The 19,872-nt window shown below is 40.0% G+C and overlaps 1 protein-coding gene across 1 annotated transcript in view; it reads left to right on the top strand.

The window, feature by feature from the left end:
• Grm3 (glutamate metabotropic receptor 3) overlaps nucleotides 1–19,872 on the top strand; it is a 222,005-nt gene that overhangs the window by 137,353 nt on the left and 64,780 nt on the right. Inside the window, exon 3 of the mRNA XM_013350444.2 lies at nucleotides 1,871–2,726. Within this exon, the coding sequence (XP_013205898.1) occupies nucleotides 1,871–2,726 (856 nt within the window). The remainder of the gene's footprint in view (nucleotides 1–1,870; nucleotides 2,727–19,872) is intronic.

Genomic DNA, 19,872 nt, shown 5'->3' with positions numbered 1-19,872 from the left:
GTGTAGGCATGTCATCTCTGTGCTCTGTGCTCTGATGAGTAGTGTAGGCATGTCATCCTTGTGTTCTGTGCTCTGATGGGTAGTGTAGGCATGTCGTCTCTGTGCTCTGTGCTCTGATGGGTAGTGTAGGCATGTCATCCCTGTGTTCTGATGGGTAGTGTAGGCACGTCATCCCTGTCTTCTGTGCTCTGATGGGTAGTGTAGGTATGTCATCCCTGTGTTCTGTGCTCTGATGGGTAGTGTAGGCATGTCATCCCTGCGCTCTGTGCTCTGATGGGTAGTGTAGGCATGTCATCCCTGTGTTCTGATGGGTAGTGTAGGCATGTCATCCTGTCCTTAGCAGAGTAGAGCTACATTCCTCCGATACAGCCAACCTTTCATCTCCACTTGAGGTTCTAATTTCTCCATTATTTGGTGTGTCACATCTCAGATTTCCCAGCCGGAGTTACGTGAGAGTTACTGGAATTGGGAAATATTTTTGATAGCTCTGACTATATCTGTGTTATTCTTAATAGCAGGCTTCATGTTGCTTCTGTTGGGCTCAGAGCAGCCCGTCTCAAGCTGATCTCCATGCATGTCATATGTAAACACAAAACTTCACTTGCCAGAAGAAAATTTTCAAAGGACCTAAACTCATCCCAAGATATAGTCTTCAGAAATGCTTAACTTGTTGGCCTATTAAAGTTGACAGAGAGAGTTACGTAACGTAAAGTCCACAAAGACAACCTTTCAGAAGTCAGAAAGAATAAAAAAACTCTTGTTTAATTGTTTTGTTTTGTTTTCGAGACAGGGTTTCTCTGTGCAGCCCTGGTTGTTCTAGCACTCACTCTGTAGACAAGGCCTCAAACTCAGAGATCTGCCTACCTCTGTCGACCCCTTCCCCCCACACACACCAGTGTGCTGGGATTGAATGTGTGTGCCATCCTGCATATCTTATTGGAATATGTATATAATATACTTTGATCTGTACAATTATACAATTTTAAAATTATCTATGCAGCACTCCTTGATAAACTGGGATCACTTTCTTTTTTCTCATACAATAAATAAAAATAGTGAAATGTTGATAGCTGACTTATAAAAACTTTAATTTTTTTTACTCAGCATAGGCTTTAACTATTTCAAATTACTCAATCATTCTTAACAGAGTCATCAATACTTCTTCACTTGATTTTTAACCGAAAGTACAATAGCATATCTGTATGCTTTCCTTTTACAAATTTTAAGAAAAAACAAGGCAAAGAAAAAGTTACTGTAGTTTCAGAAGTTTATCAAATTATATACCTAAAATTTTGGATGATCGGAATAGAATTTAAATAGAATTGAATTTTTTTCCTTTGTGTTAACCCAGATAATAAATATCTAATTTGGACTGTCCATGTGGCACTCCATTCCCAAATTAAACTCTTTCAGAGATTGCCATTTTTAGCAAAAGAGGGGGAAGTGAGAATTAAATACCGGGCTCTTTCTATACAGCCACAGCCAAGTTGTCTGAAAACTGAATTTGGCCACTTCACTGTAGTTCATTGTCTGGCTGAGCTATAGCAGGACCTCAGGAGCTTAAAACAACCATGTTCAGAGCCTCTGAACGGGTTTCATTAGCCTAGAGTCTAGCGCCGAGCTGAAGAAGCTCCAGTCATGATGACCTTCCATTTTTCACGTGCCCTCCCCAAAACATACGCTACCTGCTTCGTACTGGCTCCCCAATATCTAAACACTGTACTCAGGAAAGCATCCGGTTAAGGTCTCAAGAAGTAACCTCCACATGAAAAAGAAGCTGCTAACAGACGTGAATTGTGTTAATATTTCTTATGCACAATCATTTGCTGGAGGTTTTTTTTAAAGGTGCTTTCCTTGTCTCTCTGCTCAGGTGGCAAACCTGCTGAGGCTCTTCCAGATCCCTCAGATAAGCTATGCCTCCACCAGCGCCAAACTCAGCGACAAGTCGCGCTATGATTACTTTGCCAGGACCGTGCCCCCTGACTTCTACCAGGCCAAAGCCATGGCCGAGATCTTGCGCTTCTTCAACTGGACCTATGTGTCCACTGTCGCCTCTGAGGGTGACTACGGGGAGACAGGGATTGAGGCCTTCGAGCAGGAAGCCCGGCTGCGCAACATCTGCATCGCCACGGCGGAGAAGGTGGGCCGCTCCAACATTCGCAAGTCCTACGACAGCGTGATCCGCGAGCTGCTGCAGAAGCCCAACGCGCGGGTCGTGGTCCTATTCATGCGCAGTGATGACTCCCGAGAGCTGATCGCCGCAGCCAGCCGCGTGAATGCCTCCTTCACCTGGGTGGCCAGCGACGGCTGGGGCGCGCAGGAGAGCATCGTTAAGGGCAGTGAGCACGTAGCCTACGGAGCCATCACCCTGGAGCTGGCGTCCCATCCTGTTCGCCAGTTCGACCGCTACTTCCAGAGCCTCAACCCCTACAACAATCACCGCAACCCCTGGTTCCGAGACTTCTGGGAGCAGAAGTTCCAGTGCAGCCTCCAGAACAAGAGAAACCACAGACGGGTTTGCGACAAGCACCTGGCCATTGACAGCAGCAACTATGAGCAAGAATCCAAGATCATGTTTGTGGTGAACGCAGTCTACGCCATGGCGCATGCGCTGCACAAAATGCAGCGCACCCTCTGTCCTAATACCACCAAGCTCTGTGATGCTATGAAGATCCTGGACGGAAAGAAATTGTACAAGGATTATTTGCTGAAAATCAACTTCACGGGTAAGCAGTGACCCTTAAATTGTCTTCCGTGATGTAAACAGGTGATCTTAACCATAACCCAAATGCCTCTGCCCGTAACCAGACATATCTGCTTTAGAAGTTTAGAGCCACACAAAAGGGGGTTCATAATCTTAAACGTCCCAAAATGCAACGATAGCCCTTTGATAGTCCTGTTCATTTTTTGACGACTATCTTGGCTGCTACACCACATGGAAGTGGAAGGCCCTTAGGCCGGGTTGACGGTCCCACTGCGGTCATCGCAGAGATGGGGCCATGCTACATTGACCCTCTTTCTTGTTAACTGCAGGGTATGGCATGTATGATAGGGGCATTTAATCTTCCATAGCAGAATTGGCAACTGTCTAAGGAACACGAATTCCAAGCTCTTCTTGTAGATGATTTGAGCACCAAGGGTGAGAAAAAGTCACTTTTCCCAGAGCCTAATAAGGAACAGAATAGGAAAGACAACCAGACAGCCATGGTGGCTCCCAGGCACCGTGGTCTAGTGCTTCTGCAATACAAAAACATTCCCTTGGGGTTTTAGAAGTTGTGGGTTCTCTCAAATTCCATTATAAAATGCAGCTTTCTCTGCGATCCTGAATAGAAACAAATTGAAGACTGATTGAAATCATTCTGATCAGTAACTGTGCAATGCCTCCAAAAATAATATTGCAGCCTTTAATCTACTTCTAAATGGGACATAAATATTTCTAAATACAGTTTCACATTATTAGCATATTAAAAACACAGTCTTTAGCGTTGCATTCTCATTGAAGTTTGACGGCTCTGAGGAATTAAAGCCAAATTATAAAATAGTAAGAAGCATTTATTTATAGTGATCGAGGGTGTCCATAAGCCTACAAGTCTCCCATGCCACTAAGCAATGATTCTGGTCTTCATGATCAATTTCAATTCATTGTCTGAGCATTGGAAGTTTATATGCTTAAGCCATATGTTCCGGAGCAATTAAAATCCCCACATCTCCTTTGCAGGTAGTCACCTAGAGCTCACTCTGTAACATTGCTGACAGTAGTGGGGGAGGACCAAGGCCATTGGCGTCTATCCCATATTTCCTGTATACTTCACGGAAGCCTTGAAACTAAGCCCAAGTATGCCATGGTGCAGTTTTGCCTATTTTTTGCTCTTCAATCTCCCCCAAGGACAAAAGTAAAGGAAGTAAGGCCAGTATCCTTTTTATCCTTGTGATGGAGACACCTTTAGAATGGTTACAGGAAGTACTACTAGAGATTAAGTATTTCTTGTCCTTTGTCCTTCATCCACACACTGTATCAATTCATATAGAAATAACAGAAAGAAAACATGTTATTAACAAACTACCATTTTGGTGGTGGTGGTGCATGCCTTTAAGCCCATTGGGAACAAAGAAAGGCAGATCTCTGTGAGTTCAAGGCCAGCCTGGTCTATTAGTTCCAGGACAGCCAGGGTTGTTACACACAGAAAGCCTGTCTCGAAAAACAAAGAGAGAGAGAGAGAGAGAGAGAGAGAGAGACAGAGAGACAGAGAGAGGGAGGGAGGGAGGGAGGGAGGGAGGGAGGGAGGGAGAAATAATACATACCATTCACCTCAGAATCTCTTATCAGTTTCTATTGACATCTCCAAAGAAATAAGATCCTAAAGCCAGTATCAAACAGTGTCTTTCCTTCAAATATATATATGAACTCTCCATAAAGACATGATTCTTAAAGACAGTTATCTAGGTCCACACCCCACACCTGCAGACTACCTGTGAGATAAGCATTTCTCTTTATTCTCCACACATATTAATTACCTCTGTTAGCCTATTTGCCCCCCACTTTGAGACTATATACAACAGGTTCATTCATTAACAACCAAAACATACGAAACTCAGATTTCAGAGGGCCTTTGCAAGGTAACCACACATTTTCCTTCTTCTGACTGCTTCCTCATAAAAATCTGAGGAAAGCAAAGAAGAGAAGGCCACCCTTAGACAAACAGAGCAAATGTACCTTCGTTTTCTCTGTCTTACTCAATTACCGGCTTCGATTTTGCAGTTCTCTTTGCCTGTGCAGACCTCCCCACAAAGTGCCGTTCTGGCCTTCTCAATTAGTCGTGCATTGCCCATCACTCTCCATTTCTAAGTAGGAGAGGGGAAGACAGATCTAAACTGCAGAAAACACAGTAATTTAGACTAGCCACAAAGTAAATATGCATGGAACTAAGGACTGCCTGCCACTAATGTATCATAAAGATACCAAGATTTAAAAGTTGCCTAAAAGGATATTTCTAAAAATAAAAAATTGATTATATGACTCTAGTCCCTCTTTGGGAGGAATATATGTAGAATAGAATATAGATTATAGAATGTGATGTTGAGTTTATGGCAATCTGTGGTGTGTGTGTGTGTGTGTCTGTGTGTGTTGTGCGTATGTGTGTGTATTTCTGTGTATGGGTACACTGGTATGAGAGGTGTGCACTTGTGCTGGTAGGTGCAGATGCATGTGTCTTATTGATGTGTGTGTGTGTGTGTGTGTGTGTGTGTATGCATGTTTCCTGATGCCATGTGTCTTCCACAATTGTTCTCCATCTTGTTTTTGAGACATTGAACCTGGAGCTCATCATATCAGCTCAGCTGGCTAACCAAAGAGCTTCATGGACCTACATGTTTCTGCCTTCTCAGCACTGGGGTTACAGATATACACCACCACCACGCCTGGTTATTGTGTATGTGTGTGTGTGTTAGATCCAAACTCACAGACTCATGCTTGCATTGCAGGTATTTTTCTGACTAAACTATCTCCCTGGCCTCATATAAATATAAACACATTTATATTTATAAAGACAGTAGGAAAGGGGAAGACAGATCTAAACTGCAGAAAACACAGGTAATTTAGACTAGCCACAATGTAAATATGCATGAAAATAAGAAGCATATTTATATTTATATGGGGCAAGGGAGATAGTTTATATATATATTCTAAAGTTAGACTTAGCTGAAACATTATAAGCATTTACACAATGGCACTGCCTTAATTGAAAATTGCCAAGGGAAATTCTTCTAATTTTGTTGACAGTTGCAAATCAGATGTATCTAAGGTTTCTTTTTTGAAAAACTATCTGGTTTTCTTACTCGCAAACTGACTCAGTGGAGTAGGCCTCGTAGTCAGCACTAAGCTAGGGCACTGCCACACCTATCCAAATAGGTCAAAAAGTCCTCTCCTGGCGGTGTGCTTCTACCAAGTACATCCAAGACCCTGTAAAGGGAAAAATACTGTCAATTCTACACTACAACTGCTAGGTTTTTTATGACTTTGGTCACATAATCCCTGATGTTTTGCCATGCTCCAACTAGTTAATTCCAGTATTGATCTTATAAAGTTGACTCAGTTTGGACATTAATTTTGCTGTATTCTATCATGTGGTATTACCTCGTTTCCATCTTGCACATCCTGCCCCTTGATCCCTCCTTCTCTTTCTTTCTCTCCCTGAAAATTCCTATCCCTCCTATTGGTCATTCAGTTCTTTATTAAACCAATCACAGCAATATATCGTCACACACTAAACAAATATCCCACAACACTTTCCCCCTTTTGTCTAAATAAAAAGAAAAGGTTTTAACTTTTACACAGTAAAACTATATATAGTAAGAATAATTATCAGGTAATAGTTAGATTTACAATGTCCAGTCTATCTGTTTTTGGCAAATTCAGAGAAAATATTCCATTATCTATCCCATCTTGGTGAGTTGACCTAACTTGTATTACCAAACCAAAACTATCTTTTTAGACCTCAAAACATTTTCTTTAATAAACAATTTAAACTTTTATGTCGCTCAGTCTTATATAATTTATAACTCTTTTTTGAGAGTTTCTTTTCTGAATTTGGTAACAAGGAAAACCGTAACCATAATATCTTGTCTCAACTCTATCAGAGACCCAGAAGAAAATAAACAGGAGTAAACAGGAAGTACAGAACAAGAAACTTCTAATATTATAGAAATGACAGAGATATCTGGCTCCCTGGACTGTCACGCAAGTGTTTTCTGCAACATTGTAGCACCCATCTTCAGTCTACAAGCCTAGCATATCTGATAGACTTTTCTGTGAGGCAGGAATTAGATGGACTGTCTACCTTGTCTTGACAGTTTTTAGCAATCACTATTTTGTGTGTCCTGATCATCTGTTTTGTAAAACACATTGTCAGCAGTTGAAGCAAGGGCAGTTTCTTGCCCAGTGGCTAACTTTTGCCACAAAAATGCAAACTTCATATGGAGGTCCTTCAGTTCCTATAATTCTTTTATGAAGTAGATTGGTGCTTCCAGGAGAAGATATGTCTCACTGTCATGAAAAGCTTAGGTCACTGAAACACATGCATGTCATATTCTGTAGGTCTCTGAAGTATTTGAAGACCACCTACTTATCTAAAATATATCCCCATTTAACCTTTAAAACATGTTTTACATGGCTATAAGTTTGATTATTATAGATGATTAACTGTGTTTCTTAATCAAATATTACATTTTAAAGAGATCTGCATAGGTACAATATCTTAAAAAAAGTAGGAACATATATGCAATATAACAAAAATAACCTTAAATTTGGATTAATTTACAAATTCCATAGTAATATATGATATATGAGACTAGGGGCTATTCAAAAGTAGACTCAACAATTCACCCCTTTATTCAGTCATTTCTATACTATATCTCACCCTTTTGCATTCAGAAAGAGATCCCTGAACCTAATTTCTTTTGTTCAGTTTTTTTTTTCTGGTCATGACCAACAACTGTCAGAATCCAGCTCCAGATGAGGGCAAGGTCTGAAGGTAGGTAGAAGCAAGAGTGGCGATGGGAGAAATCAAACACAGGACACTTCTTGGTTTTGTTTTTGGAGAGATGGACAGCGGGGAGGCACATCTCTGGTGGAGACATAGGTTCCTACAGGGGATGTAAGGAGTAGATGAGGGAAGGAAGTGAGCCAGGCCATAATGGTTGGGAGAATCTTGCAGGCTGACTGACTAGCAGCCAGAGTGCTTCTTTATTTATACAGAATTTAGTAAGTAGGGATACATTCATGTTGTTCTAAAACATATATCGTATCATTTTTGGTTATGGACATGTGTTTCACTTCCTTTGGCTCATCTCTTATTCATCATTAATAAACAGTGGCAGAACAGTGTTATCATTTCCAATATTTTCCCTCAATTTTTGACATCATTGATAAACAGAGTTATTATTGTTACTCATTAATCCCATAACCAAATTTTTAAGAATCTAGAGGCATGTGTTAGCCTGTTCTCATACTGGTAGTTCTGGTTGCTTCAAGGACACTAGACCAAAACAAAATCTCCAAGTTAGCCCAGGCAGATTGTCATATCTCAAACAGTGTATTAATAACTCTTAATGGTTAGAGTGCCCAAGAAATATCCTCAAGCAAAAGTTGCTGCAGTTATTATTCAAATCCTGACATAATACAATGTCTACATTTTATATCTTTAAGAATTTGTCTGTATGTCTAATCCTGACATCTTGTTGTTCTTGGTTATATGATACCACAATGGCTCTGCATTAGCTAACTTTTCTGAGAAAGGGGCGCCCTGACACCTCATTCTTTTGTCATTATTCTACACCATTCTTTGCCCATCAGTATGGATCTGTTTATAGGAAAGAGATAACTTCAGCTAGTCTAACTTTGTCGCTGTATACACCATGTAATTGCCTGAGTGTATAGTAGAAAGAGGCTTGTAGTCCATTCTGTTGCCAACTCCTCTAGCCCACCAAATCTTGTTGACCTTTTTGAGTTTAATTTGTTTTGAGTATCTTGTTTCTGAGCAAGTACATAGGTAGATGTTTTAATAGTCTCTCATAGACTCATAGAGAGTCTTCTGGCTTCTTTATATATGTCACATCCTCCAAGGTGTAAGGAAGACCTTCAAGTACATAAGGATATCTTCCTCAAAACAAGGGGACAAACATGTTCAGGACTGTCCTGGGGAAACTTAGAAATAGCATTCCTGAGACAAGGCATAAATGATACATAAGAATTTTTTATGAATCCGATATTCCCAAATTGTGCAAATATTAAAAGTCTCCCAAGTATGCAACAGGTGAAGATGAAAACCAAAGGTGGCATGGCGGCCATCATGTGGGTCTACTTAGCTGGGTCTTGCCAAACTGGTATGTTGGCATTATGAATTCTGCCATACCCATAAGATATGGCTGTGTCACAGGCTCCAAAGCCACAGAGAAACCCTGTCTCGAAAAAAAAAATATGGCTGTGTCAAACAACAACTTGTATCCAAACCCCTAAATGATGATAAACATCCAGGACACACCAAATAACCTAAAACCACCACCCTACCTCTTGGGAACATGAGTGCTGTGCTCTCCAGACTGGTTCCTGTTATCTGGGGGTGATGACATTTTTAGGAAACCCTGAGAAAATTGGAGCAATGGTCAAGTCCTGATAGAAATAACTGTATCATTTGGTGTCCAGTTTCTGTGTGCTTGGAAAGTGAAGGGCTTCTTTTAAGTCCTGGCTAAAGTAGTCTAAGAGACTGGACCATCTCAGCTAGCAGCTTTGAAGTTGTTTTGGATGCAGAATTTTGAGGAAACTGCTTCAGAGGCATTCGAAAAGGCTGTATCACATGGGCTGCTTGTTTTCATCGATGACTGGTCCTTTATTTCTGAAAACACACAAATTTGTAAAGATAACACATATTTATCTGCATTAACACAAGTATGGAATGTGCAGTGTGTACAAGGCAGCTAAAGATGATGCTTTTGTTTTATGTTTGAGCAGGCAAAATGCATCTGTCAACTTTATAAATCCATTTGGATTGTATAACCAAACCTCCATTCATGGCTTATGAAAGGATGACATTGTAATGATAAGTCATGAGAACTCAGTAGACAACAGGATTGATCAAGTCTCATCCAGTCTCAGAGCTGTTCCCATGTCCACAGATTGGCATATAATATGTCACCCGTCTAGTAGTTTATCTTGGTTATTTTCCCTCATGTTTGTAGCCAAGATCCTCAGGAGATCTCCCCTGAACAAATCTGATCTTTATTAATTTGAATAGATCCATAACTTTTTGCTTACTATGGAAACCAAGGCATTATCTCTCCCCCATTGCATTATGACTTCCATTCTGAAGTTAAGACATCCTTGAAATATATAGACTGGTTTGGTTCAGCAGTTTCCATAATTCACTGTCTCTCAGCAGCTATTGTTTTTGTACATTAGCATTTAAAAAATTCAAAGCCAACAAAAATCCATAAAGAATCCAGAGGCCCTGTGTATTTCTCGTCTTTATGTGGAGAAATAAAGATGAGTGTGTGTGTGTGTGTGTATCTTTAATCTCTTTAAAGACTTTATTACTTTTAAACTATTTTTATGACTGTCTATACCCATTTTCTTTTCTTTCTTCAGCATCTAAACACATTTTTTAAGTATGTGGTACATTTTTATAAGTTTTCTGTGTCTGGACCTGGCTTTACTAAATGCCTGCAGTGCTCTGATCCTCTGAGACAAGTCTTAAAATGCCATGTCAGCCACTATGTGGCTCAGCTTAGAGTATAGTGCTGGCACATGGTGGTGGCGACTGGCTCTAGCCCATGGGCAGCTGCCAGGAGCTTTCTTTCTGTGCACCACCAAGCACTGACCTGCCTGGGAGACTGCACAACTAGGAATGCACATCTTACTCCTTTCCAGAATTTTCCTTACCTTTCTCAGGCCCTATATTTAGATATTCATGTTTGGTACCATATTAACAAGTCTTTTTCTGTCCCACCAACCAGGTCCCAAATTATGATGCAGAGACTTTATATTAATTATGAAGACCTGGCCTATAGTTTAGGTTTATTCCTAACTAGCTCTTATAGCTTGAATTAGCCCATTTACATTAATCTATGTTCTATGATATTCCACCTTGAATATCCTGTTTCCTCTCCGTGTCTGCTGGGGTCTCCTGCCCCTCAATTCCTCCTCTTCCTGTCTCTTCTTGTCCATGGAATTTGCACTTATACTTCCTGCCTAGCTATTGGCCATTCAGCTCTTTGGTAAACCAATCAAGCAATGTATCTGCACACAGTGCACAAATATCCCACAACACCTCAGCAGTTCTCTACATGGTCCAGACTACCAGTGTCGAGCCTGAATTTCCTCGATATCCTCCGGATGCTTGCTTGGCCCCCTCCTCACCAACCCCGACAACCTATGCTCTAACCAACAACAAAGCAGAACGAGCATCTCATCTGCCCCATGCTCTTTAAGCAGCCCTCCTACATCACTCACTGACGCTCGGTACATAGCCCTTCCCTGCCCTGTAAGCCCAACCTGTGCTGCCCCGCCCCAACCTCACTGCCTGGTTATCTACCGTAGTCTACCTTCCCAGCTTCACTCCGGACCCTCTTCATACCAGGCTATGTGTGGGTGCAGTCTCGTTGCCCATTGTCTACATGGAATTCTTCCCAACACACCCCAAGGCTGATAAATCCCTTCACTTTCTTTGTGCCTTCACTTAAATGTCACTCTGGCCATTCTTAAAATTGCAATACATCCATCCCTATTCTGACTCCCATCACAGGTACCCATTTCCCTTAGTTTGTTTTATATTTTCACCCCATAGGTGGCTGCTTTTACCTTGTATCATATACATTGTCATTTATTGTGTTTATGTTTATTCCTTATTGTTTTATCCTCACAAAAGTTTCATGAAAACAAAAGCTACTGCCTATTTCATTTGCTGATGCATCTCAAGTATGATAATATTTATTATGAAAAGCATTTCATACCCAAAGTCAAGTTTTCTTACCATCTCTTCTGATTGTAGGTTTTTCTTACATTCTTTAGATTATAATTACATCATTTCCCCTTCCCTTTCCTTCCTCCAAACCCTCCTACATATCCCTTTCTTGTTCTTTGTCAAATTCATAGACTTGCTTTTTATTAATTGTTGTTGTATACACATATATGTATGCATATACATATTTATAGCTATATAAGTGCAACCTGCTCCATCTGTATAGTTTGTGTGGTGGTGGTGGTGGTGGTGGTGGTGGTGGTGGTGGTGGTGGTGGTGGTGGTGGTGGTGTGTGGCCATTTAGTGTTAGATAACCAATCAATGTGCTTTTTCCCAGGAAGACTGTTTCTCTTGCTCTCAGCATTTCTTAGTTGCTGATAGTTCTTTGCCTAGGGTTGGGGCCTCCTAGGTCCCACACTCAAGAGTGTGTCCATTATTGTTGGATACCATTACAGAAAACTACAACCAATCAAAATGTGAAGTTATGGAGCCTAGTCCCGATGTTGTATCTACATCTACAATACAACTCCTGCACCTAAGGGTCAGGGAGCATTGTGGGAGAGGAGATGGAAAAAGTATAATAGTCAGAGGAGCAGGTGTTTGCTATAACAGTGGGTCTCCTACAAATTTCAGAGGTGTAACCATAAAGTCTCGTGGACATGACTACTTAGACTGTAAATTCCTTAAAAGAACAGAACCAGTTATCTCTCATTTTAGATGTCCAGCACAGCTTCCACCATATAACAGGTTCTAGAGAAATGTTCACTAAAGGAAGAAGTGTTGGGTTGTACTGTGTGTCACAGATTGGTTGAGGAAAGAAGGCAATCCAAGGTGAAATTTTAAGGACTTAAGTGGAAGCAGGAAGGTCCAGCCTCTTCTGATGGCCTGAACCCCAAACAACCCTACAAAGTTGTATTTATTGAAAGTTACAGAAAGTATTCCTCATACCAAGGTCCTTAATCTAACTTACATGTCTTACTAAAAGAGAACATCACATACCATCATGACTCTAGTTTTTTATTATGCATCATGTGCAATTCACAATAATACAGGAGCCTGAGGCATCTTATGAGCAAAGTCATGGGATGGCTGCAATGCCCCTTCAAGAAACAATCACTGTTTTCCACAAGGATTCTTCAAGGTCAAAGTATAGCTGCTCATTCTAGCATCTACCATACAGTGATTCTGCTAAATTCCTACCACAAACAAGAAATTAGAAAAATAATCTTCAGGCTGATAATATGTGTCTATTGGGATATTTAGTATATACATTTTATTCATTAAAGTAGATTTTAAGAGAAAGTATGTTGCATGATTTCTGAAATGGCTTACTTCAATGTAAGCAATCTTCATCAGTTATTATTTTCCTTGATAAATCCAAAACTAAATATCAGCAGAGCTTGAGGTGATCCATTACTTTCCTACAGATAACACTCAAGTGTGAAGTGATTTACTCAAGGTCATTCACTGGATAAGTGGAAAATCCAGGATTAAATGTGCCACACAGAGCCACACGTTGCTATAACACTTTTATAAAGACTCTCCAGTAGGCTAAGATCTTTGATCCCAGGTAACTATAATCTCTGGCACACAGTATGTATTAACAAAATGGCCACTGATGGAATGTAAGACTAGTCAATGGGTTCAGAGTATATTTTCTTCCTAAGTTCCTTTTTCCCATCCTGCTGCTGCTGCTCCTTGGGTTGCTTTCTCATCTCACAATTCCCTGAACACCCACAGTTTTAGAGTGAGCATTAAGTTCCAAAACTTGAGATATTCTTAAAAGCTGGAATTTAAAAGCATCTTTTAATTATTAAAAAAAAATCTGTGCAAGAGAGTTATTACAGCTATATTCTAAAGTTATCAAACAGAAATTCTTTTGATGTCATGTGACATTCTAAACTAATTAGAGTAAAATTCTGGGTGCCTCTTAGGCGCAAGAAAATGTTAAAGTATTCAAGAAAGGTTGTAACAGGGGAAACAGAGTCCTCCCAAACTTCTAAGGAGATGCAGTGTCACTGTGTCCCTGAGAAAGCAGACAGGGATATAATCAGAGTTACAGAAGGCCTTCCTGAAGGGTGAGCTTGTGTCTACTCCTCACTTGACAAAGACAAAGACTCAGGATATCAGATTATCTTCTCCTACTAAAGCACACAGACATTGAATTCAGCTGTCACGGTGACATAGGAACTAGAATACATGAAAAGGAAATGAAAGAGCTGCACAGCCAGAGGGACCCTGAGACATTTCCAGGCTTGAGTGGGCATTGTTTCAGGAATCACTCAAAACAGGCACTCCATGATGTGAGATCAGGAGGCCAAAATGGTCAGAGCTGAGAAATTAGAACTTAGCACAAGAGAAGGGTGTCCAAGATCACATAGTGAATATTAACTGGACGGGCTCAAAGACGTATTGACTTGTTCATTCCACATGCGTTTGTATACTATGTTAAGGTCTGGGGACCCAGTAAATAAGACAGATGCTTCTCTGTTTCAGAGGACAAACCACTGTCTGGTCTTCAGAATCACTAGCACAAAGGAGCTAGATTATTAGGGACTACAGGTTAGAGGGCTACCCTAGACTTCATTCCGTTTTGGTTTGAGTCTTGGTTTTAGATGGGAAAATTACTGTATACCTTATTCTCAGAAAATGCCTAAACCCCATGAGCAAAACTTAGTGCCAGGGCTTAACTAACCAATGATGAGACAATCCCCAAGTCCTGTTGGACTGGTGGGTAGGACTGAATAGGATAAACAGCAAAAGTGGGTTTTTAATACTATAATTATTTATTTGGTTGTTTTCTGTCTTTTCCCTCCTAATACCTCTTTGAACTGTAAAAAGAAAAGCACATGAGGTCAGAGAATCAGGGCCTGCTTGCTGCGGTTCTTATGTTGACAATTCTTCACACTAGGAAGAAGAGCACACTAGGAAAATGGTAGTCCAGACTCACTGCCTTGTTCACCTCTCTATCTGACTCATCCAATAGGAACAAAGATCACAGTCGGGACTATAATCACAGAGCACAGCCAAGAAGGGCATATTTTCTGGGACACTGCACTTCAAGGAATACATTTTAACGGGCCCCAACCCAGTAAGGCTTTCCTCTTGAAAAGTACAGAGCTATCCAAGGCCCAGTGAGGAAGCCAAAATGGTAATGGCCACATCTTCAAATGAATGGGCTTTGAAGTCCTGAAAGAGCAAACTGCTCTTGATCTTGCTTCCTCCACTGGCGCACGCCTAGTTCCCACAAAAGCACAGACACTGCCCCAGCTCTTCTGAGCAGAAGCATTTCCAAATGAAAAGACAAATATCCTGCGTGCCTTCCCTCTCCTTTCTTCTTGGCCAGCTGCCTGAGGTCACGAAAATAAGATTTCAAGTTCTCAGCAGGCACCACAAATGCGCTCCCTTGTTTGTTTGTGCACTGAGAATCTGTGCTCTGCTGTCTGTCCTAGAAACTGTAGGCATGATTTCCATTCTCAGACTGTGTGGCAGGGAACAGAAGCATGCAGGAAATGTAGTTCCTGACTGCTGCCTATGTTTTCGCACTGTGACATCTTATTAATTATTAAATGTATTTGTTATTATTACTACTGTTACAGAATCCTTAATTATTCTGATTTATGCACATAACCAGCTTACCCGTGAAACAAGAAAATGTGATGTAGTCCTCCCCTATGGAATATGTGAGAAATAGATTCTACTACTTTGTGATGTACACTACCCCCACACCCAGTAATATTTCTTTCTACCTCCCACCTAACAAACACCATTGTTTATTCACAGAAACAATACAAAAGAACCTTAAAGGTTGGAAAATATCTTGAGCATGTGTCAATGCAACTAACATATTGTCTGAAAATCAGTCCATCTTACATCTTTAGCACTTTGGACACCTTCGTAATTATGCCACAACAACTTGTCTTCTAAAAGACTCTCGTTTGGAAATACTGCCACAGTAAAGTAAAATATTTATTGTGACCCCTTCCATGTACATTTCTTTAAGCTACACTTCTTCAAAATGGTATTGGAAAATCAACGCAGAGAATTAAAAATGTTCTTTCCAAGGCAGCAATCACATGTTAAATAAGAGGATTTTAACCTAAGAATTTAGAGGAATTTAGAGGATTGTCACATGATAGATCCAGACAATATGGGAAGTACTTCCCAAAATTAAACTTAGCAAGGCTTCTTAAGAACAAAGTAGGGTGCTAATGCCCATGTAGTGAACACAGCTTCTGAAGAAAAAGAAAGCTTATATGATACCTTGAAGAATGTGCCTAAGGACGACAATACCAGGATGACTCTTCACTCTTCTTCCATTGACTTTAGAGATATAATAAGCACCCATAGTGCTCTTGGTCACTTTGTAGAACATAGGCAGGAAAGGTTACATTGTAGTTCTCCAGTTTTCTCCAAGTCCTGACACTGTGACCAAAGCAACCAAAGCACTCCATCAACGTAGACACTCTATCAACCTAGACACTCCAACAACCTAGACACTCTATCAATGTAGACACTCCATCAACCTAGACACTCCATCAGCCTAGCCATTCCATCAATCTAGGAACTCCATAAACCTAATCACTCCATCAACCTAGGCACTCCATCAACCTAGACACTCCATCAACCTAGACACTCCATCAGCCTGGGCACTCCAACCTAAACATTCCATCAACCTAGGCACTCCATCAACCTAGATATTCCCTCCATTACCCTAGACACTCCATCAGCCTAGACATTCCATCAATCTAGGAACTCCACAAACCTAATCACTCCATCAACCTAGGCACTCCACCAACCTAGAAACTCCATCAATCTAGGCACTCCATCAACCTGGGCACTTCATCAACCTGGGCACTCCATCAACCTAGGCACTCCATCAACCTAGATACTCCCTCCATCACCCTAGACACTCCATCAGCCTAGACACTCCATCAGCCTAGATACTCCATCAGCCTAGACACTCCATCAGCCTAGGCAATCGATCTATATATCATTTATCCAAACCAATGGAAGTAAACATAAATAAAAATTTTGCAGAGTTCTTGGAAGTTAGTAATAACATTTTAGAATGCTCAAATATTTAATCTTATCAAAAAGCATAAATAGGTTGACTAGCACAGTTAAGACATCTTAAAATTCTGGACAGAAATGGAGGAGGGATGGACTGGGGGGACTTGGGCAGGGACGACTGGAAGGAGAGGAGGGGGGAAACTGTATTCAGATGTAAAATTAATTACTTAATTAAAAAATTTGCAAACTAACGTCTCAGCTGAAATTATCACAATGCGCGTGAGCCAACTATGCCAGATGTGATTAGGTGTTATAAGATTTGGCCCCTTAATGTTCATCTGCCATTTTTTTGTTTTTTTGTGCATTGTCCTTTAAGCAGAAAATAGCATAGTTTTTCAAATGCTGCGCACAAACGGAAACTTAAGTCAGTTCAGCGCACTTTAATTAGTTAGATAATCAGAAAAGATAATTCCTTTTTAATTTAATTGTAAATTCATCCCATAATGAATTCAAGTATAGAATGGCTTGAGAATCTTTGGTCTGGATTATTTTTATTTTTTCTCTAGGCAGGATTATATACTCTTTACCTATAGTAAACTAACTGGTTATTACAGAAAAGAAAAAAAATCTTGGGCTGAGGAAAGAGCTCAGTGGATAACATTCTCATTTTGTTTTCACATTTCTTATTTTGTTTTCACATGAGTGGATAACATTCTTGATGCAAATACACGACGACCTAAGTTCAGTTCTCCAGAATCTTTGTAAAAGCCAGGCACAGCAGCATGTACCCTATGCTGAAAAGGCAGTGACAGGAATTCCTAGAGGCTTGTTGACCATTTATTCTAGCTGAAATAGTGTTCTAGAATTCCTAGAGGCTTGTTGACCATTTATTCTAGCTGAAATAGTGAAAAATAGTTCTTCTTCAGTGAGCAGCTCTACCATAATGAGCCTTTCTCTGTCCTGCCAGCAAGCTCCCAAATAATGACACAGACACTTATTAATTATGAAGTGTGGCCTTAGCTTAGGCTTGTCCTACTAGTTATTGTACATTAAATATGTTAATCTATATTTTTGACTCGTGACTTTTTTTTGTTTCTTTTATTTTTTTTTTGTTTTTTCGAGACAGGGTTTCTCTGTGGCTTTGGAGCCTGTCCTGGAACTAGCTCTGTAGACCAGGCTGGTCTCAAACTCACAGAGATCCGCCTGCCTCTGCCTCCCGAGTGCTGGGATTAAAGGCGTGCGCCACCATCGCCCGGCCTTTTATGTTTCTTTTATTCTGTATGTCTGACTCTCTTCACATCCTGTTGTCCCATCTCCTTCTTCTTCCTTCCTTTCTGCCTGGAAGTCCAGCCTATACTTCCCGCCTAGCTATTGTCTGCTCAGCTCTTTACTACTAAACCAATCACAGCAATATATCTTCACACAGTGTACAAATATCCCAGAGCATTTTACCTTCTCTGTGTAAAAGAAAGGAAAGGTTTTGATTCTAGCATAGTAAAACTATGTACAATAAAAACAATTATCAGATAAGAATTATATTTACAATGTCCAGTCTATCTCTATTTGGCAAATTCAGAGAAAATATTCCATTATCTACCCAATCTTGGTAAGTCAAAAATTTGGTACCTAATTTATTTTCTATCCTAACTTGTATTACCAACCCAAAATTATCTTTTTAGTTCCTAAAACATTTTCTTAGATAAATAATTTAAGCTTTTGTGTCTCTCAGCCTTATACACCTTATACCTCTTTTGTGAATTTCTCTTCTGAATTTGATAACAAGGAACATTGTAACTGTAACTATCTCACTTCAACTCCATCAGAGACCTGGAAGAATATAATATTACCTAAATAAAATGAGTAAACAGGGCATGCAAAGCAAACAGTTTTCAAAACTATAGAAATGATAGAGACATCTGGCTACCTGGACTGTCACCTGAGTTTCCTATGCAACATTAGTCATCCATATTTGGCCTACAAGTCTAGAATATCTGGCAAACTTTTCTGTGAAGCAGAAATTTTGAAGTACTGTCTTACCTTGTCTTGACAAAGTTTGGCAGTCAAAATTGTATCTTATTCTTCCAATTTGGATGGCATACTGTCACCAGTTGAGGCAAAGGCAGTTTCTTGCCCAGTAATTAACTTTTGCCACCAAGAAAGCAAACTCCATATGGAGGTTTTTGATGCCAATCATCCTTTTTTTTTTTTAAGTAAATAGATGCTGCCAGGAGCATATGTGTCTCACTGTCATGAAAACCTTCATTTATTGAAACATGCCATATCCTGTAGGTCATTAAAGCTTTTAAAGACCACCTATATATCTAAAACATATTTCTGTGTGACCTTGAAAACATACCTAACCTGACTATAAGTTTGATTGTTATAGATGACTAACTACTAACCTGTGTTTTTGGAATTATTCTAAATTGTTTACAATAATAGCTTTTAAGAGCTAAAACTTTACATTTTTAAATGAGTATCATAGATACAATACCTTAAAAAAGAGTAGGAACATATATACAATATAACAAAAAATTACCTTAAATTTATATCAATATGGAAAATTCCATACAAAAATAAAATATTTGAGATTTAGTAGCTGTTTAAAAGTAGACTCAATAATCCAGCCTTTTATCTCATTATTTCTATACCATATCCCTATACCTTTTTCCCTCCAGAAGAGATCCCTGGAATAATATTCTTTGTTTGTTTGTTTGTTTGTTTTCCTGATCATGACCAATAACAACTTGTATCCAACCCCCCTATATTATGGCAAACATCCGTAACCCACCAATTGACCAAACCACCCACCCCACCTCTAGGGAATGTGGTTACTGTGTTCTCTATGCTGCTTCCTGTTGTCTAGGGGTGATGACATTTTTAGGGAACCCTGAGGAAACTGAGATATTAGACAATTCCTTCTAGAGCTAGCAGTATCATGTGTTGTCCAGTCTCTGTGTAATGAGAAAGTGCATGATTTATCTGAAGTCCTGACAAGAGCAGTACAAGAGGCTACACCATCTCACCTAGCAGCTTTGAAGTAGTTCTCAACGCAGAATTTTGAGGAAATGCTACAGAGGCATTCTGAGATGCTGGATCACCTGGGCTGTTTGTCTTTAATTGGTATCTGGTCCTCTTTTTTTCCTGAAAATACATAAACTTTTAAAGGTAAAACATACATCTGTATTCACACAAGTGTAGAATGTGTGGTGTTGATGTGGGAGTGTCATATATCAATCTGTTGATTTCATTCGTTAAGTAATAAACAAACTGCTTGGGCTCATAGCTTAGAACATAGGTGGGTGGAGTAAACAGAGCAGAATGCTGGGAGGAAGAGGAAGTGAGGTCA

Source organism: Microtus ochrogaster, chromosome 26, assembly GCF_000317375.1.
Source record: "Microtus ochrogaster isolate Prairie Vole_2 chromosome 26, MicOch1.0, whole genome shotgun sequence".
NCBI classification, from domain to species: domain Eukaryota; kingdom Metazoa; phylum Chordata; class Mammalia; order Rodentia; family Cricetidae; genus Microtus; species Microtus ochrogaster.
This window is presented reverse-complemented; position numbering and strand designations above follow the sequence as displayed.